General features: G+C 42.3%; 2 protein-coding genes across 3 annotated transcripts in view; one reads left to right on the top strand and one right to left on the bottom strand.

Annotated features, from left to right (window-relative positions):
* LOC131667681 (RNA binding protein fox-1 homolog 2) overlaps positions 1-26,126 on the bottom strand; it is a 796,162-nt gene that overhangs the window by 679,320 nt on the left and 90,716 nt on the right. The window lies entirely within an intron of this gene.
* LOC131667695 (uncharacterized) lies at positions 2,481-3,756 on the top strand. The gene is made up of 2 exons (XM_058941301.1): positions 2,481-3,339; positions 3,423-3,756. Exons 1-2 carry the CDS (start codon positions 2,623-2,625, stop codon positions 3,432-3,434), a joined length of 729 nt encoding a protein of 242 aa, XP_058797284.1. The 5' UTR covers positions 2,481-2,622; the 3' UTR covers positions 3,435-3,756.

Raw genomic sequence — 26,126 nt, 5'->3', positions numbered from 1 at the left:
TCGCGCCGCCGCGCTCCCACTTCTCTCACCGTCAAAAATCAGTCAAAATCGCTCTCTCTCACTCTCTCGCTCTTCTCGCTCTCACTCGCACTCACGACGACACCTCGCCGATCGTCGCGCTCCTCTCTCCAGATCCTGCAACGACACAAGTATGTAGTCGTTATATAGCGTACACTTGGTTGCTGCGTTCACGCGAGGAGAGTGCCGCACACAGGGCTAGCGAATATCGCTATAACCCTGTCACAATGTGTTGAAACTAACGACCGATTGCCCCAATACACAACTAAATTCTTCTCAAAAGATGTGTTACAGTCGAAAGAACTTGTGGTTAGAATTTGCGAAAAAAAATACAGAGGAATAAGAAACTTGTATTGATGAGCCTATGAACTTTCGAGTTCATAGGCTGCTACGCAATAATAATAAAATAATAATAATAATAATAATAATAATAATAATAATAATAATAATAATAATGCCGGGCTGGTCCAGTGAGTGGTAACACCTCACTGGGCAAATGCTAGCTTCCAACGTCCACGACGTGCCCGGTGGAAACGTTGTCCGTCGCGTCAATGCTCTGAGCAGCAACGCTATAACGGATACGGCCAAGAGGAAGATATGGCTCACAAATGACGCAAAAGATAATGGTATTCTGCCGATGTGTCCAACCATTAATCACTCATACACATACACACACACACACTACGCAAACACTCACACACACACGCCTTCTGGCAAACCGGAGAAGTGAATGCTCGGTGACCCTATAAACGGGTCTTACCGAAAAGCGAATGGTCGGGGACTCCTATAAACGAAGTCGCCCGAAAGCGAGAGAAGGGGATATCTCTAAACGGACTCTCCCCGTGAATGAAGCCCGGTTTCGCCTATGGGCACTCACGTACACGCACACACCACAGGGGGGAACACTGAACACACAGGGTAAACATACAGGGGGGGGGACCTCAGGGGCCGTGCGCTGTCCCAGCGCGGTTCGTGGAGTCGCGACCACGAGGGACCTTCAGCACAACGGGACAAAACCAACAATATGAATATGCACAATGAAAACATTGATGTACCTCAAGTGGTAACTCCTTCTCAGGAGGAATCCACCCCGGATTCCGATCGGGTGAAAGCCCCGGTGGCCACGGGCAGCGGCACGGATTTTGAGGGCCGCACTTTGTGCACGGGAATGGGGGGAAAGACAGGAAAAAACGACAAGAAACTACTGAACATACCGAGACGACAGAGGACGGACAGTGGGTCAAGCGGCGGCAGCGGGGTGAGCTACGTCTCTGCCGCTGAGGGCCAAGAACCGACGACAGGACGAACACCGACAAGAACTAGTGATACACGAGACGTGACGGTACCGCTGCGGCGCATACAAGTGCCACCTGCGCGGAAAAACGAGGGCTCCGAAAAGCAGACCTCCAACACTGACGCCGACATGAAAGACGTGGACAATGACAACGGACATATGACAGAAAACCTCCAGCTGTTTCGCACGCAGCTCAGGCGCATTGATGCCGCGCTCGAAAAGATGGAGGCACGGACTAAGATACAGAGAAATATTAGTACGGACATAACGACTAGTATGGCTGTAATAAAGGAGGCGGTGGAGATTGCATGGAGTGAATGCGACCGCCTAAATCCCCTCCTGGAGTCCGTAAACGACAGGAGGACAGAAAGACAGAAAAGAAAGAGGGAGGACACGGGGGCCAGCCCTGAGCAAGCCGTGGCCTATCAAAGGGTTGCGGACGAGTCAGGCTGGACCACGGTGAACTCCGCGAACAGAAAAAAGAGGAAGTCTAAACAGAAGACTAATGACCAAACGACGGAGACGACTTCCCTCAAACAGAAGACGCAACAGACTACCCCTGTGGTGGCGCTGGGCGCGCGGAGGGAGAGGCCACTAGCTTCGACATCCGCAGCGGCGACGCCTATCCACGGGAACAAACGGCCCGAGCTGGACAAGAACCGGCCCAGTGCGGGTGGTTCCCGCCGGAAGGGGGGGACCAACGTTATACTGGTACGGCCAAACGACGGACGAACGTACGCGGATACCCTGCGCAGACTAAAGACGGAGATTAATCCCGAGGGCTCTAAAGTGAGTATCTCGGGATATCGGAAGACTAAGGACGGAGGACTCCTCATGCGCTTTCGCTGTAACGCAGACGCAAGACGGAAGTTCCAGGAGAAACTCCAGGTTACTCTTGGAAATGAGGGTAATGTACGAGACATGACACACGGACAGACACTAGAGATACTAGACCTCGACTGTGTTACAGACACGAATGATGTACAGAACGCATTGAAACGAGAAACAGGACAAGATGCGGACTTTAAGATCCACATTTTCGGACCGAATAAACACGACGTTTGTATGGCAGTGTTCGAAGCAGACAGAGACACGGCCCACAAACTGCTCAAGAAGGGCAGAATTAAGATCGGCTGGGTCAACTGTCGGCTGAGAGAAAGATTGACGGTCCCGAGGTGCTACCGGTGCCTCGGATACGGACATAGACGAACGGACTGCACAGGACCTGACAGAGGACAGTGCTGTTGGAGGTGCGGGGGGACCGGCCATGTCGGGAGAGCCTGCCCCACCAAACAGCCGACGTGCTTCCTATGTTCCGAGGCGCGTGCAACGGAGAGGGCGCACGTCCCGGGAACGGGAGCGTGCGCGGCCTACCGGGCAGCGCTGGAGGAGTGCCGGAAGCAGACACGACAATGACAGGAATCTTACAAGGAAACCTGCGTAGGTGCGAGGCAGCCCAGCTGCTTATATCACAGACAGCGAAGGAACGAAACGTAGACATACTGATACTGAGCGAGCAACTGTGGGACTTACGAGAACAGGACGGCTGGTTCTCGAATACCCTCGGTACGTCGGCCATATGGGTCAAAGGCAAACCGGCTAGGAGAATACAAGCGTCTGGCAGGGGGGAAGATTACGCGTGGGTGAGGGTAGATTCCGTCACCTACGTTAGCGTATATTTGACCCCAAACTGCACGATGGCAGTGTACGAGGAAAAAGTCGGTAAGCTGGAAGACGCCCTCACAGGTCTCCCGGGTGACTTTGTCGTCGCGGGAGACATGAACGCGAGAGCGGTCGAGTGGGGTATGACAACGACGGACAAACGAGGAAGACTGCTTCTGGAAATGGCCGCAAGGCTTGATCTGGTAGTGGTCAACCAAGGGACGACAACGACCTATAGACGACCGGGCTTCGGATACTCAATACCCGATGTGACGATGACGTCAGACAGGATCTCGTCGCGGATAAGAGGATGGCGGGTGACCGAGGACTATACAGCCAGCGATCATCAGCACATCGTCTTTGAGGTGACAAATCAATCGACGAACATACGAAACGGACAAACTAGAGACAGGACTTCAACGTATTGGAACTTACGACGACAAGATAGAGAGCTGTTTGACAAACTGCTAAGGGAGGCACCGTTACCCGCCGAGTCTGTCCCGGCAGAGCTTGGTCTGCGGGAGCGTGCCGAATGGATAACGGACAAGACAACGGAACTGATAACGGAACTGTGCGACGCCACGATGACTCGACGCAAGGGCCGAACACACAAACGAGCAATGTACTGGTGGACGGACGAGATTGGCCTCCTCCGTGGGGAATGCATTGCCTGCCGCCGGAGGATGAACCGCGCACGGAAAAAGAGCAGACCAGACGCGGACGAACTATCGACAGCGTACAAGATGGCACGTAAGAGACTGACCACTAAAATAAAGGACAGTAAAAACCGATGCGCTAGACAGTTGTGTGAAGAAGTGGAGCGGGACCCCTGGGGACTTGGCTACAAGATTGTGACCAAGAAATTGGGGGCCCTTGGCCCTTCTGAACCAAAAGACAAAGACACCATGAAAGCAATAGTAGATGGACTTTTCCCAAACCAACCAGAGACGGAAGAAATGACGAACGAACAAGAGACGACAGTGCCAGAGTTTGTCGGGGCAGAGCTTATTAAGGCTGTGTCCACGATCAAGCCTGGTAAGGCACCCGGACCAGACGGTATACCGGGAGAGATCCTCCAGCAGATCGTGAGCGTACGTCCAGGACTCCTCCTGGATAAGTATAAGGCGGTCTTACGTGCGGGCATCTTTCCCAGACGATGGAAGACTGCTAGACTGGTTCTCCTGCATAAAGGAAAAGGAGAGCCGAATAGTCCGTCTTCCTATAGACCCCTGAGTCTTCTAGACACAGCGGGTAAACTTTACGAAGCGTTATTGAAACCAAGACTGACGAACGCGGTAACTGCAAACGGAGGACTTGCAGGAAACCAGTACGGATTCAGACGGGGCTGCTCAACTATAGGGGCGATTCGACAAGTGACCGACGCCTTTCGGCGGACGAGGCTCGTGTGCTACGGAGCGAGGCCAATAGTACTTCTCGCGACTCTTGATGTCAGGAATGCCTTCAACTCCGCTCGGTGGGGGGATATTCTGGAGGCCCTACAAACTTTCAGGGTTCCCGAATACCTGATGCGGGTGATGAGGGAGTACCTACACGACAGATGGATTCGATACGAGACGACCGACAGAACAGTGACCAGACGAATCACAGCAGGAGTCGCCCAAGGCTCAATCCTTGGACCCGACTTCTGGAACATACTGTACGACGCACTACTAAGACTACCGATGCCACCGGGGGTGGAGCTGGTTGCCTACGCCGATGATGTGGCTGTGGTGATAATAGCCCGTACCCCGGAGCTGGCGCAAATGCTTCTGAACCGCGCGATGTTACGAATCAATAGATGGATGACTGAACGCGGACTTAGCCTTGCCCTGGCCAAGACAGAACTCATCCTTCTGACGGGAAGCAGGATTAATACCCTGATTCCCATGACAGTCGGAGAGGTATCGCTGCGGACCAGTGGGGCGGTCGAGTATCTGGGGGTGACCCTAGATACGAAGATGACCTTCTGGCCGCACATACAACAGACAGCGAGGAAGGCGGCAGAGAGGACTTCCGCTCTCAGTCGTCTTATGGCAAATACATTTGGACCGAGACAATGGAAGAGACGACTACTGATGACAACGACCCACTCGATCATGCTCTACGGGGCGGAGGTGTGGGCCGACGCGTTGGGGGTCAAGAAATACTGCAAACGACTGACAAACGTACAAAGACAGGGAGCACTGAGGATAGCCTGCGCCTACAGGACAGTCTCGGCTGAGGCTGTCCTGGTGGTGGCGGGGGTTATCCCGATAAACATGCTCGCCAGAGAGCGGAAACGCGTGTACGAACGAAACAGCGACTTGACCAGAACGGAAGCTGCCCAGGACGAAAGAACTAGGACGATGACGGACTGGAACAAACAATGGAGGATGAGCACGAACGGAGCATGGACTAGACGACTCATTGACGACCTGAGACCGTGGACGGAGAGGCAATTTGGGGAAGTGAATTTTTACCTGACCCAGTTTCTTACCGGCCACGGGTACTTCAGGAAATATCTGTTTGACAGAAACAAAGTTAACAGCGCCGACTGTAAATACTGTGGATACAAATGTGATGACGCAGAGCATACATTTTTCAAATGCTCACACTGGAACGACGAAAGGCAAAGACTGGAGACGACGCTTGGAAACATCACGCCCAACAACATTGTGGCAAAGATGCTACAAGACAAAGACTACTGGACGGTAACGGCAACGTACGTTGAGACTATCCTACGAGGGAAAAAGGCGGACGGTTGCCTGGAAGTCGAGTGTTAGACGAGAAGAATGCGGGAGTAAATGGTATGAACAAATGGATGAATGTGAATAAACGGACGTAACGAAACGATACAGGACCCGTGGACAACGAGAGGACTTGACGCGGTTCTCCAGCGGGAAGTAATGCTTACGCGGTTCCCCGCTGGAGAATGGTGTAGGTGGACTTTACTACTCTTCCCCGGATGGTTTACCCTCCGGTTGAAGAGAAGCGGGATTTGGGCGGTCAGCTGGTCTTCGACGACCCGGAGGCTCCTTGCGTTCGATTGATAGATCGCTTGAAACAGCCCGGTCTGAGAGGATCAGCGAGTCACGTCACACGGCGGGTGGGAGAGTGTAGGTGGGTAGCTTCGGTGAACTGCCGTCACACTCCAACCGTTATGGTCCATGAGGATTTATCCTGTTTTTTTACCACCATAAAAAAAAAAAAAAAAAAAAAAAAAAAAATAATAATAATAATAATAATAATAATAATAATAATAATGCCGGGCTGGTCCAGTAAGTGATTACACCTCACTGGGCAAATGCTAGCTTTCAACGTCCACGACCGTACCCGGTGGGAACGTCGTCCATCGCGTCAATGCCCTGAGCAGCAACGCTATAATGGACACGGCCGAGAGATTGATATGGCTCACAAATGACGCAAAAGATAATGGTATTCTGCCGATGTGCCCAACCATTAATCACTTACACACACACCTACACTCACACACTACACAAATACTTACACACACACACACACACACACTCCTTTTGGCAAAGCAGGATGAATGAATGCTCGGCGACCCTGTAAACGTGGCTTACCGAAAGAGCGAATGCCGGGGACCCCTATAAACGGAGCCGTCCGAAAGCGAATGAAGGGGGGGACCTTCTAATCGGGCTCTCCCCGTGAACGAAGCCCGGTTTTGCCACTATGGGCACTCACAATCACGCACACTCTACAGGAGGAACACTGAACACACAGGGTAGAGGAGGGGGACCTCAGGGGCCGTGCGTTGTTCTAGTGCGGTTCGTGCAGTCGCGACCACGAGGGACCTTTAGCACAACGGGACGACACAAAAATATGAACATGCACAAAATAAACATAAATTTACCTCAAAAAACTGAATTGTTAATTAATGTGAACAAAATAGAAAAACACTATATGATAAATGTGCGGATAGAGAGAGCGTGGTTGACGTGGGCTCATGCTGCTGATCTGTCTAGGACTGTCGCTGTGGATCTCTAGTCCGTAGCGCTTGGGTTCGCAGGGGGTGCAATAAAGTCCAAGTACAAAAAAAAAGGATGATGTACTTTCTAGCAGAACTAAGGTTGTAGTCGCTGAATACGCATATCGTTGTGTATTTCCAACACTTTATAAAATTCTTTGCATCTGTCTGTGTCAAGATTATTTGGCGCTTGACCTATCACTAAAATAGATTTCAGTGCCACTGTCAAATCACTGCCGGGTTTCTTTCTCACTGGCACGGTCCACGCATGCTAGAAGCGAATTGTAGCCGCGAATTTCTCTAAAATAATACATAGTGATGAGATCGCCCTACTATGTTTCATCTATACCTCGCATGTTGTACTTGGGTCGTCGATAATTACGTCTGGCTCGCTTGTAAAGCTCCTTCACTACTCTTTGATGCTTCATAGAATCCCTCTGCTCTCTTTGTATTTCCTATATCTGTTTTTATTTTTACTAATTCTGATTTATATATATGGACCAAGTCGTTGAGATTGCTTTTCAAATACGCTATGATAGTGTCTGCAAGATCTTGGCTTCCAACTGAACCACACAGTTTCTAAATTAATGGCATCGGCAAATCAATATTTTCTAACCTTTTATTTTGCAGATCGAAATGTGATAATGAATAGATGATAATAATTCTCTCAATATGTATATATATATATATATATATATATATACGCACACTCTCTTCCCCACGTAGTTCCTGAATTATTTAAATAAATTTCTTTGATATGACTCCTATCACTAGCTAACTTTTCAGCTAGAAGTAATTGAAAATCAGTTACAAGCTTATCTAAATTATCCCAATACACATAATCCATATTAATCTTGATTCGTACAACTTTATAACTAGGTAAAAATTCACCAATTTTTAACTCCTTCTGTCTTGAGTTAGGTTTTTTAGTCTTATTAAATAATGGACTAATAATATTATTAAATTGTGACTATTATGAGTTCGAATAAACTTATAAATAATAATTTATATAAACTAATATAAGTAAAAATTATATTTTTAGGTAAAAGAGCAAGAGGAGGAATAGGTAAAGAGAGGGAAGAAGGAGAACGAGTGAAGGAAAATCGATTAATATCAGCTGCTGAAAAAGAAAATACAATTCTCAACGGGATTTTAAGGCCACAGTTCGCTAGTTGCAAACTAAAAGCCGGGAGCGTAATTCTAATTACATATATTCATAGATCAAATATAAAATATGAGCATGTACGAGTGCATGTATATGCCCATGCGTATGTATATAGTCTATGTTCGGCTGTGACAGACACTTTTAAACCTTCAGATGATTGATTTTATCAAAACTTGGTGTACTTATTAAATACCTAAAGGTATTTATTAAATACTCATTAAAATTTTTAAAGTAAAATATTGATTACATAAAGAGTTATTAACAATTGAAAATTTTTTATGAAAATGCTTAAATATTCTTATTTCAGTCACGATTAAAGTTGTAGAAATTATACATTTTCAAAGTATTAATATAAAACATAATTTTATTGATTTTTCGAAAAGTTATTAACTTTAAAAATAAATGAAATTAATGTTATGTTCATCCACTGAAATGGCATTGTTTTGTGATTGTTATAAAAAGAGTTTCGTTTCAATAATTTCAATCGTCATTAAAAAACGTACAATTTTAAAACATTTAAATTTTTCATTTTTCAATAATTTTTTATGTAATCAAAATTCTCAATAAGATTTTGTAAAAGTATTATTCTCTAGCTATTCAATAATCACACCAAGTATGGAAAAAATCAGTCACTTGAAGGTTTTGAAGTGTGTGCCCTAGTAGGAAATAGGTCATATGTATTCAAATACCTATACACGCATGCACACCGGTACGTACGTATACTAACAATTCCTCGCGGACACGCTTATACGCACACACGCATATGCAAACGCATAGACAAGCAAAACATACGAGGTGTGTTCAAAAAGTAAGGTGATTTTGTATTTTTAAGAAAAAATATTTATTTATTTATCAATATTTATGTTGTCCCCTTCAAAGTAATCCCCCTCAGATACAATACACTTATGCCAACGGTTTTTCCAATCCTCAAAGCACTTCTCATAAGCACTTTTCGGTATAGCCCTGAGCTCTTCCAGCGATGCAGTCTTTATCTCTTCAATCGTTGCAAATCTCCGTCCTTTCATAGGTCTCTCTAGTTTTAGGAACAAGAAAAAGTCACATGGGGCCAAATCCGGTGAATATGGTGGCTGAGGCATGATTGTGGTGTTGTTTTTGGCCAAAAAATCTTTCACAAGCAAAGATGAGTGAGCAGGGGCATTATCGTGATACAAAAGCCATGAATTGTTTTTCCACAATTCTGGGTGTTTTCTTCGTATTGCTTCTCGCAAACGGCGCATAACTTCAAGATAATACTGTTTATTGACCGTACGTCCATATGGTAAGAACTTCTGATGCACCACGCCATGGTAATCGAAGAAAACAGTGAGCAAAACTTTGACAGTTGATCGAACTTGGCGTGCTTTTTTCGGTCTTGGCTCATCTGGGCTCTTCCATTGGGACGATTGGACTTTGGTTTCGATATTATAACCATATATCCATGATTCGTCACCAGTTATGAACCTTTTGAGTAAATCTGGGTCGTTGTTGACGTCATTCAACAGTTCTTGAGCGATGCTCATGCGACGGTTCTTTTGGTCAAAATTTAGCAATTTCGGAACAAACTGTGCTGACACACGTCTCATGCCCAAAACGTAAAAAAAAATTTCATGGCACGAGCCAAGCGATATACCAACATCCTCAGCAACTTCTCTGATAGTGATTCGACGATTTTCCAGAACAATTTTCTTCACTGCTTGAACGTTTTTATCAGTTGTAGACGTGCTTGGGTGTCCAGAACGAGGCTCGTCATTGGCATCTTCCCGGCCATCTTGGAAGAGTTTGTACCACTTGTAAACATTTTTTTTACTCAGAACAGTTTCACCGTATACCACCGTCAACATTTCAAGTGTTTCGGAGCACTTTATTTTATTTTTTACACAAAATTTGATGCAAATCCTTTGATCCATATTTTTCGATAGCAAGAAATCGCCGAGCACGCAAAACACTTATAACCTTTACGCCTCTCACAACCAAACAAAAATTTCTATACACTTGAAACTTGGTACAGATGTTCGGGAAGAGTGTACCAACATAACAAAATAAAAAACTCGATGATCGAAAATACGTTGCCCGTGAAATTTGAAAAGTCACCTTACTTTTTGAACACACCTCGTATATGCGCTTCATTGAGAATTCATCTCATTATACACAATCTACCTTACCATATTTTCAGGTTCTTTTAGCTGATGATGCAAATATATACATTCTGACAGTAGAACTTGGAATCATGCAAAATCATTTTTGACGGCAACTGGCAAAAAGAACACGCTGAGAATTCTAAAGACGATTTTTGATGGAGTACTTCATAAGACCACAAAACAATGTATATCTAAGAAATTAAATTTGTCAATTTTAATAGATATTTTTAATACCGTTTGCGACGGGCGGATCGACCGTTGAGTTCGCTCGCCCTGTTCGCCTCTCTCTCTCTTCCGCGTGCCTCCCCCTGGGCCGCTGCCACATCGGTCTGGGTTGATTAAAGCCGAGTATCGACGCACGATGTGGCTTTGTTGCAGGTTTGATTCCTGATCGGCGGAGATGCCTGGCGTAGGAGGGATGGAGCGAGAGCGGAGAGTAGAGAAGGAGAGAGAGAATAGTGCACATGTGTAGTAGCCGGAAGCGCTCGGCCGATTGGGTACCTATAGGGAGGGGCGCGTAAGACGTCGCGAAAAGTGCGAGATCGTGGCGTTAGTATGGCTTTAACCAGCAACGAATTTCGAGCTAGTTAAGCCTCCCAATGAAAAAGTGCGTGACTAGTTAATTGCCACCGAGTGAACAGTATCGAAGAGGAAGACCAGCTGCACCTACATAGATATCCACCTTTTGAGGACTACGTAGTCGGCCTAGTGGACGTGGACTTCCACAGCAGCGCTTCCTCCTACGGTCAGGTACCCTTTTTCGTTTCTCGGTGCGCGCCTCGATTTCTCTCTCTCTCTCTCTCTAAGCATCGTATCGGCCGGACGCGGATGAGTGGCTGCATGCGTGAATTCACATCGCACTCGCGGGAACTCGCGGGAAAGTTGTAAGGCGATATTCTGTCTCCTGTGCGTTAATCCGCACGGAACGGACTAGTCCGGATTTGGCCGACGCACACGTCGAACGCCGCATGTAAAAACAAGGAGTTATAATAAAATATAAATAAATATTCGAAAGGGTGAGTTTCTTTGTACAACCTGTTTCTCTCGTTATTAGGTAAATCGCGATTATTGACACTACCGGACGACATAAGCCATCGTTAATTTTCCGCGACGAAGCGAATACGCCTTCCGAGCCTTCCCCCTTAAAATAATAATTTGTGACGCGATGTTGTTCGGGCTTATTTTCCACGTGGAATTCAAACTTATTAACGTAGGTGTTACACGTTTTAGAATTTGATAAGAATGCAGTGCCTGAGAACGCGAAAATTTAGCGATAAAAATGCTGACAAAAATGTTAAACAACTTTTGAAATCACTAAAATTATCGTGAGATAAAAGAATATTCGAGAAAAGGTTCCGTTGGATGAGAAAATAGTTTTGCTGCTTTACCGCGGGAACTCTGATCTCGAATTAGGTAAAGACATATGTTTAGTTTTCTGGAAAGAGGGCTCGTTCGTTCAATCGGTCAAGAGACAACGGTGGAGCACTAATTCCCTCTCTAGCTTAGATCTAGCCGCAAGGATACAGTTGAGAAAGTATTGCATTTTCTCTTGATTAGCGACAAGTATTTTCGCACGCTAGCGGAGAGAACAACGACAAGCAGATAGGATGGCTAGAATCCAAGAGCACAGCCAAGCTCTCTCGCCCTTATATACCTAATCTCTAGTAGGCGTGTTCTAATATTTTAATATGCCTAAGCGGATTAATGGTCATGTCAATCGACCAGTTGTATCCTTCACGGTGTCTTCGGCTCTTTAATTACTTGTTTATTATTTATACATTTGCTTTTGTGTTTATATATGGTACAATGCACCTATTTCTTCGTCCTTTTACTATCTTAGTATTCGCGAGTTAGGAACTTTATAGTCAACCTCTATTGTGGCACAGAGCATATTAGGAAAACCTATAGTTAATATTTTGAAATTTATTACCAAGTTCTGTCAACTAATCCAAACCTATCGTTGTTGGTATATTGCAATTTATTTGCAAACTCTACCAACTTCTCTAATCTTTTAAATGGATCTGCATTAGTTTTGTCGAAAAGACACTTTTCTCGCGACTCGTTCATGGTACGCAAGTGCCAAATCAAAAAGAGAAGCTTGAGCTAGTCTTATTCCATTATCATGAAGCGATATCTTTCCCGATGTCACAATACGAAAAAGTGCTCAAAAAAGTCTTTAGAAAAGTCCTTAAATAAGTCTTCGAAAAAATCCTCAAAAATGTTCTTAGAAAAGTTCACAAATAAGTCCTCGAAAAATCCCCAAAAAGCTTCTCAAATAAATCCTCAGAAAATCCTAAAAAAGTCCTCAGAAAAATCTCAAAAAAAATTCCTCGAAAGAATCCTCAAAAAAGACCTCAAAGAAGTCCTTGAAAATGTTCTCGAAAAAGTACACGAAACAGTCCTAAGAAAAGTTTTCAGACAAGTCATCAAAAAAATCCTCGAAAAAGTTCAGAAAACAGTTCTCCAAAAAGTACATGAAAAAATTCTCGAAAAAGTTTACGAAAAAGTACTTTTCAGAGAACTTTTCCTAAGAATTTCTCATGTACTTTTTCGAGGACTTAATTGAAAACTTTTCTGTGGACTTTTTGGTGTACGTTTTCGAATTTTGAGGACTATTTTCTGTACTTCATTGAGGACTTTTCTGGGTACTTTTTTGAAGAACTCTTAGATGCTTTTCCGAGAACTTTTTTCAGCTATGTTATTAAGGACTATTTGGAGTATTTTTTTGGGTCCATCTTTAGATACTTTTTCCTGTACTTTTTTAAGGACGGTTTTGAGTACTGTTGTGATGAGAGCAAACGTTGCGCTTGTTCTCGTCGGTATTTTCCCCAATTCTCCCTCTCTCGGCAAGGCACGGTGACCAGCGTTAGGCGTATTTAAGAATGCGCCTAATGTATGGTCTTTGTTTCAGCCGACGGAGATTGCCGCGCAAGGCCGAGCCGGCCCGACGTCGTCAAGTAGACGACAAAGTATAGAGGTGTTAGAAAGAGAGAGAGAAGGAGTTAGGGGCGTCCGTGCCCCACGCAGGATTAGGCAGGTGCGCGGTGCGAACCAATTAGCGCATTAGTCGCGCGCCGCCTAATAAATAGGTCAAGTGGGGACAGAAAGAACGAGGAACAAGCTGTCAATTGCGGAAGCGAACGAGCGTACAGAAGGTTCTAAGTCGATCAGCGGTACAGACGGTTTTTAGTCGGTCAGCGGTGCAGAGTACAGTTGAGAGTGCAGAGGTCAGCCGAACGCACACGCCGCCAAGGAACTGAGAAGAAATCGAGGACTTTCCCAACATCTGCTTGGGACGCTACCTGGAGGAGTCGGCAAGAGTTGCCCAGCGACGGCCAGAAACACCACCCGCAGGGCGCAGCCAGTCCTCCCGTTCCTGCATCGATAAGGTCAAGGCTCGTTATCTAATTTCTCTCTCTTTCTCTCTCTTTCTCTCTCTAACGGTATGGCACAGCGAGTAATCGTAAGAGTCAGGCTACCTGCCTTAATTACGGTCGGCGTCATAAATTTGTTAAGGTAGAGTACCGTCAAAGTACCGGCGATCCCTCGCCGAGCGGCTTTCTCTTTTAGGATAAGTAGGCTAAGTCGGTTCGTCGTCATGGCGATCACCTACCGAGCGACACGTGCTGTATGTCGGTTAGATTAAAGTAATTATTAATTATTGTAAGCGAGATACATTAGTTAATTTATTCTTGTATTGTAGTAGGTATTAAGAACACCGTTGTGTTCGATAGTGTTAAGACGTGTTTATAAAACCGTTGTGTTCAGTAGGTTAAGAGTTTGTATAATTATACGGTTTCTTCATGTACCGTATTTAAAGTTTTAGTGTGATTTAGATTTGATTTGATTAGATTAGATTTTGATTTGATTGTGATTTGTGTGTAATTCTTAATTTCTTTCAATTCTTTATATCCCCCCCCCCCGCCTTAAGGGGGTATCCCTCAATAGATCGCAGAAAATCGACGAAAACTTTGGGAATTTTTTAAAAGAAAACTATTCAACATTTTTTCATGAAATTTAGACTGTGTTTTATTGAAATTTTAACAAATTAGAAAAAATTTTTTTTAGAGAAATATTGTAATAAACAAATGTGCAGTACTCGTTCAAAGTTATAAACTTTTTTTTTTTCCTGTTTGGCGGTTCAAATCCTGGCTTTCCAATTACTCTGAAACATACAGAAAACATTTTTTTAGTTTCATTAGACATATTTCTCGTCGATGAACCTAAATTTATTGCTCGGAAAAATTATTTAACAAAATGGCGGACTTTTAAAAAAAAAAATATATTTTTTTTTATTGTTCATGCAAAAAAGCTCTTAACAAACAATATTTGACAGAATTTTATAGGTACATCGACGAGATTATTTAATTTCCGTTCAAATGGTATTTTTTTTTTTTTTAAGTTGAAAATTCGCTGAGTAAGAGCGCCCGCCAAATCGACAAATCGAAAAAAAATGATTCAGAGATAAACGCGTTTAAAGTTTGCGGCAGGCGAAAACGGCATTTTTTTTCATACTCACATCGAATAAAATTGGTTTTCACTCAATCAGCAATACCAGCACCATAAAGGATACCTTCTTCTTCATCATACTGTTGATTTGACTTCGCAGCTTTCAGTTTTTTAGCAGTCCTAGCTGCTTTTGTGGATTCTTGGCTGCGGATTTCTTCACGCTTCACGCGCTCATCGTCAGCGCTCTTCGCGTAGTTGGCTGCGGATAGCCCGATATTGAACTGCAGCGATTTCATAATTCTTAGTACACCATAGAATCTGTCATTGAAGAGTACAGCAGCTGTATGAGCGGCAATTTCAACAGTTTAAATAAATTTATCCTCTTCATACCTATGCCTAGCAGTCTCATAACAAAGACTATTCGTCGATTCACTTCGTAACCGTTATTTATATACGGGCTTGTATCAATAGCCGTTGTGCCACACCTGCACGTGAGTACTAATTTCCATCCAAAGCCTGTTTGCCGCATTTGTTCTTCAAACTCCACATGCCCCTTACACTTTTGGCAGCAGAGAGTTTGTGAAAGTGTAAGAAACAGCGTCATAAACTCTATTATGCGATATCTATGACTAGCGTTTACCGGAACATCTTCAAGAGACGCCGATGCCAATTTTCGTGCACTTGCACTGATGCCTACTTACTCGCCTTCTTCAGTTGAGAATTGATTACCGCGGAAAGATCTTCGTCTCTTTGCGGCACGATAGCCTTCTTCTTTTTCGCCCTTAGGATAACTAGTACTCATTTTCAAATTGTAAAAACTAGAAATACGATTCTCACTACCCAAAAGCCGAAATAAAACTGAGCAAACTGTAGTAACGGTCTCCCAAACGAATCCCTACCTTTCCCCAGAAATCTTTGTACCTACTATGCTACACCTAGCCTGACCCTGTAAACGAACGTACAGTTTATACAAAGGAAGATCGAGAAACATCTAATCCATTGTATATTATAAGTAGGAAGCGAACTGCAGCGCACCGCACAGCGGGGCGCCTTGCCGCTCGAGCGCGCAGCTGCCTACCTGCTCTGCGCGCCAGAGTTTCTATACGAAAATAGCTATAGCGGCTGAACTGCTCTGAATTTCGGTCCAATATTTTAACAGCACATTCTTGAAATGATGTACTTTCGATCTATGAAAAAAAAAAACAGACTTTTTTCATCGATCTATTGAGGGATACCCCCCCCCTTAATTGATTTGAGCGAGTGCACCTTACTTACCCACGTTTAAAAATTGATAACGAAGGAACTTTCGTTACACCGTATTGAGAATTTTTCGGTCACTATAAGGACATTTTAAGAACATATGCTGTCCCTGAAAATATTTAAAAAGTACACAGAAATTTCTTCAGAAGTCTCTTGAAAATTTACAAATTCAAGTAGAATCTTTTAACCCATTCGGGGGCGGGTGCCAGTATTCTGGCACCGTATTTTTCGTCAGTTTTTTCTTTATAGCTTGAATAATCTGAACTCTAGATCATTTTAATCTTTTTTGTTTGAACATTGGATGCTTGGGAAACAGGTTTCTTAGGTCAAAATTCAGAATAGCACTATATATAATTCTTTATAAACAATTAACAAACAACAAAAGGAGAGATTTTTAATGAAATTCGGTTTTGAGCTCATTTTACGACTAAATTCGCTGATATTTGGTATACGGGGGTTTATAAGGTCGCTGATTACGAATTCATTATCAGATTTTGAAACTTTAAAATGGCGGATCCAATATGGCAGCCTGATTGTAAGGAAAATTCACAAAATTCTCTTATCTTAGCTGTTATCACTTGTTTTTGAGGTCGCTCATGATGAAATGAGACTTGGGTGTCGAAAACTCAAAACGGTGGTTTAAATATGGTGGTAAAGTTTACATAAAATGTACTAATTATTATGTATTTCTTTTCAGATAGATATTTGATTGCATCCGAATTATCCCAATAGGATGGATACAATTTTTTCTATGACGATTTTTAGTATACTAGAAAAAGAATATCTGAGAAAGAAAAAACAAGTTTTCATGTATGTGAAATTTTGTCCGTGTTAGAGATCACGTTTGAGTGGCAGGCTAACGGTCAAGATAGTGTGATCCTAGTTTTTACTTTGTATTAAATTTTCTTATTGATTAGTTGAATAAAAAAAACAAATAATTTTGAATAAAAAAAGAGTGATTATAAAGAAGAATATGAAGAAGATCAAATCCCATCAGACGATGAATCTGTCGATGGAAATGACATAAGCGATAAAGAAGGTTGTGACCTGAATGTAGACTCTGGAAAACATTATGAGAATGATTCTTGTAGGTTTGAAAACAGTAAAATTTCATCAGATGAAACTTGGTCAAACCAATCTTTACCTTTCTATAACTTACCTTTCACACAGAACGTAGGGCCAAAGAATATTCCAGATACTGTCAGACCACCTCGGGATATTTTCTTGATGCTCTCATCGGTAGAAAATATCGAAAACATGGTTCAGCAAACAAATCTTTATTATCAACAGAATAAAATTAAGAATGACGTTCCCGTAACTGAAGATGAGATAAAGAAATTTATGTGAGTGAACATAATGATGGGTGTCAAACGTTTACCGTCTTATCGTGATTATTGGTCTTCAAATCCTCAGTTGAATGATGCTTACATAAACTCGTCAATGTCGGTTCATAGATTCTCTTTTCTGCTTAGTAATTTGTATTTGAATGATCAAACTAAAGAACCTAAAAAAGGAGAAGCTAATTTCGACAAACTATACAAAATAAGGCCATTTATTGACAAAATTTCTGAAATTTATATGCAATATTATGATTCAACCAGAGAGCAATCTATAGACGAGAGCATGGTAAAGTTCAAAGGCAGAAATACTATGAAACAATATGAGGTCTGTCCGAAAAGTATCGGGCCTACCTTTATATTTTCGTGCTAGCGTTATGCTTCATCATCTGGTGGGTGGCATCCTTCACAGTAATCCCTACTTGATTGAACAACACGGTTCCATCGGTGTTTCCCCTTTTCAAAACAGTCCCGGAACTCACTTTTAGGGATAGCCTTAAGTACACTCGTCGCATTGTTTTCAACCGTTGTTTTGTCATCGAATCAGTGTCCTTTGAGTGGTTTTTTCAGTTTTGGAAACAGCCAAAAGTCACAAGGGGCTATGTCGGGACTATATGGAGGTTGTCGAAGCAATGTGATATTGTGTTTGCTCAAAAACTGCTGCACAAGATTAGATGAATGCGCTGGCGCATTATCTTGATGGAGAAGCCAGTCACCGCTTTCCCAAAAGTGCGGCCGTTTTCTTCTTACTGCATCACGCAAACGTTTCAAAATTTGAACGTAGTTTTCTTTATTGATTGTCTGACCTGTTGGTGCATATTCGTGATGTACAACACCTTCACAGTCGAAAAAAACAATCAACATTGACTTAACATTGCTCCGACTTTGAGATGCTTTTTTTGGTCTTGGCGATTCAGAATGCTTCCACTGTCAAGATTGTTGTTTTGTTTCAGGATCATAACCATAAACCCATGATTCATCACCTGTAATAACTTTTCTAAGCACATTATCATCATTGTTCACCATTTCGAGATTGTCCAAAGCGATTTCTAAGCGAATGTTCTTCTGCTCTGCTGTGAGCAATTTTGGGATGAATTTCGCACACACGCGTTTCATTCCTAAATTTTCGGTTAAAATTTCTGAAACGATAGTTTTTGGTATCCCAAGGTCTTCTTCTAGTTCTCGCACAGTCATACGATGATCTTGTTCGATTGCAAGTCGCACCCGCTCAATATTATCTGCGGTTTTTGTCGTCGAAGGTCGGCCGGAACGAGAATCACTATCGACAGAAGTGCGACCATCCTTGAACCGTTTATACCACTCTTTTATTCGTGTTTTGCTCATACACTCGCTTCCGAAGGCCATTTGCATCCTATCAATAGTTTCCGAACTCGTTTTTCCGAGTTGAAAGCAAAATTTAATGCAAATTCGTTGATCTTGTTTTTCAGTCATTTTGGACAATATCAAAATCCGACGAACGCGAAAAAGGCACTGTAAATAAAGACACGCTGCGCATGAACTATACGTCTGGCAGGTGTCAGTAAGTTACCAATAGAATTAAACCAAGAGGCTTTACTGTTGACGTTTCTGTCCGGTAGAGGTCGCTCGAACACTATGGCGCGAAGATATAAACGTAGGCCCGATAATTTGCGGACAGACCTCGTACATGCCTCGGAAACCTATAAAACGAGGGTATAAGATATAGGTAAGATCAGATATGAATGGCTACATATGTGAATTTCAAATTTACACGGGAAAAATTAATAATGTTACTGAGAAAAATTTAGGAGAAAGAGTTATCATGAGTTTATCTCAAACCCTGAAAAATAAAAATTACCATATCTATTTTGACAATTACTTTACAAGTACTAATTTGATGATAACATTATTGAAAGATGAAATTTCTGCCTGTGGGACAATTTGAAAGGACAGAAAAGGTCTTCCTAAAAATCAAGGAAAAGATAAAGACATGAAGATGGGTGACAACGAATACCGTACGTCAAATGTGAGCACCAGATATTTGAAATGGGTAGACAAAAAACCAGTTCACTTTTTATCAAATGTTCATGATCCATCTGATTTGTTTGAGGTAGAGAAGACAAAAAGATGGTTTATTGAAGACTATAGCTTGCCCTCAAATGGTGAAGAATTATAATGCTCATATGGGATGTGTTGACAAGTCAGATCAGATGAAATCATTCTATGAAATCACAAGAAAAAGTAGAAAATGGTGGCACCGCTTACTATTGCACTTCATAGATGTCACTCTTGTCAACCTTTTATAATTTTCAAATTACTTAATGCTGTTAAAGATTTGAAATTGAAAGAGTTTCGTTTATTAGTTGTAGATGAGTTGATAAGACTAAATTGCCAAAAGAAGCGAGGAAGACCATTTTCAAATAATCCCAAAACTACTGCTTCAAAAAAAATCAAAACACCTGAAAGTATCAGGACGTCAGTACAGAAACATTTGTCTGATGTTTACGAAGGACTCTACAAAAGTTGTGAGTTTTGTAGTACTAAAAACAATCGAGTTCGATCCCAATTCTAATGCACAACATGCAATGTAACTTTATGCATCAATGCGAAGAAAAATTGCTTTGCTGAATATCATAAATAAAAAATTACTGCAGCATGGTACTGAATATCAAATTCATATTGAGCAAAGCTACAATTAGATTCTGTTGGTAGAATTTTCCAATTATTTATTCACTACTTTAGATTCATAATCTTTATTTTGAAAATTCGGGACTACACCCGTGATCAGTTACTCTATGTTACATTGCAAAACTAAAAAATAATTACAAACATATGTAACTAGTAGAAAATTTTCTAGAATGCTGAAATCAGAATTAGCGACTCCTCAGACTCTCATATAAAAAAAATTATCTAGTTTCAAATGTTTCACCAGCCATATTGTATCCGCCATTTTCAATTTTGAAAATAGGAGTTCAGATTCGTAATCAACGACCCCAAAAACCTAAGTATACAAATTTTAATTTATATAAGCTAATGTTACAAAATTATGTACGCCATATTGGATCCGTCATTTTGAATTTTGAAAATGAGACTTCAGATTCGTAATCAGCGACCCCGAAAACCCTTATATACACTTTCATGTCTAGGATAAGTGCAGCAGAAAAATGTGCCCCTGAAAGGGTTAAGAACTTTTTGAGGAGTTTTCGAGAACTTTCTGAATATTTTAAACGACTTTTCGAGGATGTCTAAAGATTTTTTTTGAGGATTTGTGCATTTGCACAGGGTGTGTTAAAACCGGATGGACGAGCAAAAAACTGTGGGAAGAGTAAAGCATAAAAAGCAAGAAAACATTTTCGTCCACTAAAACTGTTATTTACATTGATATGTAATAATCTGATTATTATGGAAATAAATATTTTCAATTCCATTCTACACCAATCAACTTATTCCAAATTAAATTTCGTTGAACTAAAATCTAATAATATATAAAACATATCAACCATATTTACAATAATAAAAATTACATATGCCAGTCAGATTACCGCCATCGTCTTCATCGACTAAATTCATTCTTCATCATCTTCATCGACTTTATCCATATCTTCATCATCTCCATCACCTTCATTCATATCGTCAGCATCTCCTTCAACGTCCATTATCTTTATCGTTATCATTCTCTTCCGTCCCACCACCACCACCGCTGATCAAGCACTGTTCAAAATGATATTCTTATTGTTAAATGCATAGAAGAACTCTACGTCTTATCTGAAGTGTAATCCTTTATATTTTGACGGCTTCTAGGTGATCGGCGTAATCGGAAATCCTTTCGAGCATTTCATTGCCAATTTTTGGACTATCGCTATAATAAACTTCTTTCGATGCTCCAAAGTAGAAATAATCTAGTGAATTCAAGTCAAGCGACAGTACAGGTCAATGTATTGGTCCGTTGTTACTCATCCAACGATCGGTATATAGCTTAAAATATTCAAAAAAAACATTACATAATATATGATCAAAAAGCTCTAAAAATTACATTAGTTGGTATTATTTTTATGTGAAAATCCACATGATCGGTACAAAATAGAGTTAGATTCATTGATATATTTATCTTTACGTTTTATCACTGTATACTTTTTATTTGTGTAACATAGAATAGTAAAATATAGTTGCTTATAGAGCAAGAATAAATTACATACAAGATTAAGCAAAATCTTTATACAATAAAATACAATAAATTAAGTTATCAAAAATAATAAAAGATTTCTATGCATGGTTATAAGCAATTGAAAAAGAATAACAGCGTAATGTTATGATATAGGCTAAGTTTAGAACAATTATTATCAAAGAAATGGCTCCAGAAAATGCCGAAATAAAGTCAAAGTGATTATAAATATTTAATTTATAAAGCCATTTATTCCACTATATCATGATTCCTCGTGGAGATGGACCTTTAAGATTAAAATTAAGATAATTGATAGTTACCTCCTCACAGTGATCTTGAACAATCGCTGCAATATGTGGTGGTGCTTCGTTATGCATAAATATAAAGTTAGCCTATTATTCTTACGTTCAAAAATCATTTAATAAAATCTGGTAGATCGCCTAGCAGAAAATCGAGGTATGTGAATTCCTATAATTCGATTTTTGTATATGCTTGTCCAAATGTTATTGAGAACGATTCTAAAATTTATCTGGAGAATTTTGCTTAGATAATAGTGGTAATAAACTAATATAAGTAATGACATGTCTCTTTTGTTATCTTTCAACCAAATAATTGGATCCATAATTTTGTAGAAATTTAGTTCATTATACAAGATGATTCAAAAGGAAAACAGTCTTAGAAATTCATAATAGAAAGAAATTTCATAAATCTATCGTTTTCATCAAAAAATTTGTATCTATAATAGTTTCAGAGAAAATAATTTTCAAAGATTAATAATTTTGCCCAATCAGAGGGCCGTTCCTTGAAAATTGTGCTACTATCGAAGTTAATAAAAATTATTTTAAATCGTGATATATACCATACATATATATCTTATTTGCCGAATAATTTGGACTTGCATATTATGATACATAATACTATATAGCACTAATATAGGAGCCCTGGTTAAACAAACAACGGATACTGATTTGTAGGGAGTAATGATGGATTTTCACGCACGTGCATTTACGTCAAGGGTGTAGATGGCTTTCTGTTGCAGTAACTATGCTCTAAAGACTGCACGATTTGTTGAAAAGCCTTTGCAAATATAGAGGGAGCATTTAACAATATCACAAGAGATACCATCAATAAAGCACTATCACACCGCAAGGTATCTGCATCCGTCAGAAGATGAATCAAGGGAATGCTTAGCAACAGACAAATTTTTAGCGAACGAAAGAGATACACAGTAAGAAGAAAAACCAACGAAAGATGTTCACAGAGGGATGTATCATCTATCCTCTGGATTTTTGTCGTTGACGAGTTAATACGTACCCTAGATAAAAGTTAATTGCAGAAGGATGATTTTGTGATACTCGTCAAAGACAAATTTAAAGAAGTTCTAGAACTCTTCCAAAAAGTATTAGAGGTAATGGAGACATGATATCGGGTGAACTCTCTGGAAATCAACCCTCATAAAACAGAAATTGTTATCTTCACCAGGAAAGGCAAATGTAAAATTGAGAAAATACCTTCCAGCGGGAAAAAGGCAAGCAATAATACTCATTGTGCTGATTGAACATCCCAATCTGTTCATATATTGACTCGTCAGTCCATAGGAATCTGCCCATTATTCGTATGTAACGGGGGCAGCGCCTTATTCGGCACTGACGTCACTAATTTATTAAGGGGAGAGTAAGAGAGGCACTTTCGCTCTTTAACAATCGGGGAACGAGAGGATAGGTCGAACGAATAAATAATTTTCTTTGCTTGGAACGTACAACTTAAATCTATTCAGACAAACAAATACAAAATCGGTTACAATAACGTTTACATCACGCGCACATATACAGAACAACTTAAACTAACGCGGGAGGACGAATGGCCCGGCGACTAAATCGCCTTGGCCATTTACCTCCTTACAAAGGAAAGAATACGTTGAAACCTCTCTACCGCATTACGATGAGCGTAGCCGGCAAGTGATCGCCTGGCTACCTATCGTTCCTACGCGGCCGCGCATCACCATGAAAGAGAGAAACACCGGGGCAGAGAGATAACCTGACCTTTGTCCTTGGCGATGAGCCGGCAACGGGGAGTTGACCTGGCCGCTGGCTGGATGTCTTCCTCAGCATAGCCCGTGGTGAATCCCCTGGAAGTCATGCCGTGCATGGCGGCGAAGGCGACACTGAATGCCCTGCTGCAGGTGTTGCCTCCACACGTTGCCTCGGCTTGCCCTGGTCTGGTCACTGCTGCTCGTGTACTTCTTCTCTCATTGCGCTGCTACTTCCAACTTCTCTCCTCAACTTTCTTTCGGGAACTACCTCACTCTAGTAAGGCTCGGCTGCGACTCTCTCACGCACTAATTCTTGCGCGCATCTTGCAGTCGCTCAGCGACGCTCGCTCCTCTCCCTACCTTGACCTATTAGTTAGGCGGCACGCGACGCGTCGCTTATCGGTCACGCGTTGCGCGCCTGCCAATCCCTGCATAGGCCTAATACTCTCTTTCTCTCTCTCTTTCTCACTCTCTCTCTCTGTCTCTCTCTCTCTGTCTCTCTCTACCTCATAGTCGCTGCGCTCTTGTTTCTTCGGGCGCTCTCAATCTTGCTCGGCAATCTTCGGCGGCTGGAAAAACATAAAGGCCAGTGGTTAGGCGCAATAAATATATGCGCCGAACGCTGACCACGTCGCCATGCCGAGCGATAAGAGGGAGAGAGAGAAGAAGGGCAGACGAAGAGCAAGCGTACTGCTTGCTCTCGTCACACCCCCTCCCAAGGCCAAAGCTCACTGCGGCCTGACTCTCTTCCCCCTTCTCCTCTCTCGACCGGCAACTTGCAGCCAGCGCTAGACGCTAAACAAAATAATAACCTTAATTAATTTCTTAATCATAACTTATTCTATAACTTAAATTTATTCTGATAACACCCAGATAGAACCAAGGGCAAACTCTTCATCCCCAAAATCTAAACTTAAAACCCTTACAACAAAGTAAACAAACTTCTCTCACCGAAGAATCGACCAACCCCGCACGCCATCATAGCAATCCAACTCTAAAATAATAAATATTCGTAAAAAAAATTACGCGTTTACTTTCCGTGGCGGTATGTAACACTTAATCTCCGAAACATGTACTCTAGTGGTGCGATGTTTTTACTATTCGTGGTCAATTCATAAATCTCGGGCGAGATTACCAGAACGATTTTAAACGGATCGTCATTTTTCGGATCAAGTTTCGCGTTCTTGCCCGCCGCTGCATTCGAAAGCATATGCACTTCGCGCCAAACCAAATCACCCACTTGGAAAAGAGCTCGTCGCCTACCTTTATCGTAGTACTTCTTTTACTTTTCCTGTGCTTCGTCAATATGCTTGGCTACTAAGTCGCGCAACGCATTCAAACGTAATAACCTATCTTCCCATGCCTTTGTATCCAACTTAACTATCGGCTTTACCTTATCTCCGTCTTGTTTACGCACGATCACCGGCGCATTACACCATTGACTATTCGATGGCCTAATTATTTCCGCCTTCCATAGCCGTATGGTTTCTTCCTGCGTGAATGCTAATATAGGAGGCGACATTCGGCGCATCGGCGTCTTTATCGGGCGCGCATCGCCTACGTCGATAATGTGCTCGATAACTTTTGTAACCGCCGGAGATTCACCAGGCTCCGGGACAATCCGGCGAACGAGCGTCAAGATTGTCTCTCGTTGAGCCTCCTCGTACCTGCTTAAACCTGCGCATTCCGCAAAAACAACTATCTCGTTACTATTCTGCTCTGCTAACGGATACCAATCGCCTTGGTCACCTGCCCGCCAAGCGCGATTACCGTAGCTAATATTTATATTCCACGCTATCCAAAAGTCGGCTCCTAAAATCAAGTCGTGCTTCAGCGTAGATACTACCGTCGCAATTAACCAATTCATCCTACCGCCAATTTCAATACTTAACCTCAAGTCGCCCCACGTTTGCGGCTTCTCGCCTGAGATGCCCTGTACAAAAATCGTAGGCGGCCTTAACCGGTCCTTAAACCGTAAACCAAGATTCGGCCCTACTACCGATACCTGAGCACCTGAATCTAGTAGCGCTGTATAGACTTGCCCGCCTATGTCGACCTTAATAAAGAACCTATTCTCTACTACTGCGACTAACGCTGCATCTGATTCATCTGCCGATTTCTTCAGGATTTCTGAGTTCCACTCAGACCCTCCCCTCACTAAAACGGAAGGTGCGTCGGCACCGACGACCGAACGTCCAAACAACAAAACCCTAGTATCAACAAGCTCACTTCTATCGCGCGTGACCATGACCTTTGTCGCAGCCCGCTCCGACGGGAGCGCAGCGCCTGAGCTCGTTTCCTTATCAACAGATTCCTTCACAGGTTCACCCTGATTTCCTAAAGCAACGGCCTTTTCCGAAGCCTGCCCAACCGTGGACGAAATACTTGAACCTGTCTTTCTCGCGTTCATGCGCAGCGACGGCAACTCACTTTGCCTCGCTAGGCACTTCTCGAGCGAACTACCCGCCAAAGAATTTCTACCATGCTCGATCGCATCTCGCGCATTTGTGTCTGGTAAAACTTTCTGTCTTTTAGCATTTTGACTAATGCAGAAACCTTCTGCGCCTTCCTGTACCGAGTCGCGAGAATTTACCTGTTCGGGACCATTGCTGGTCTTACTGGGGAAATCCACGGCTACGCTACTCTGCGCCCGGTTCCTGTCT

Source organism: Phymastichus coffea, unplaced genomic scaffold (genome assembly GCF_024137745.1).
Source record: "Phymastichus coffea isolate CEN01 unplaced genomic scaffold, Cenicafe_Pcof_1.1 PCOF00005, whole genome shotgun sequence".
Taxonomy (NCBI): domain Eukaryota; kingdom Metazoa; phylum Arthropoda; class Insecta; order Hymenoptera; family Eulophidae; genus Phymastichus; species Phymastichus coffea.
This window is presented reverse-complemented; position numbering and strand designations above follow the sequence as displayed.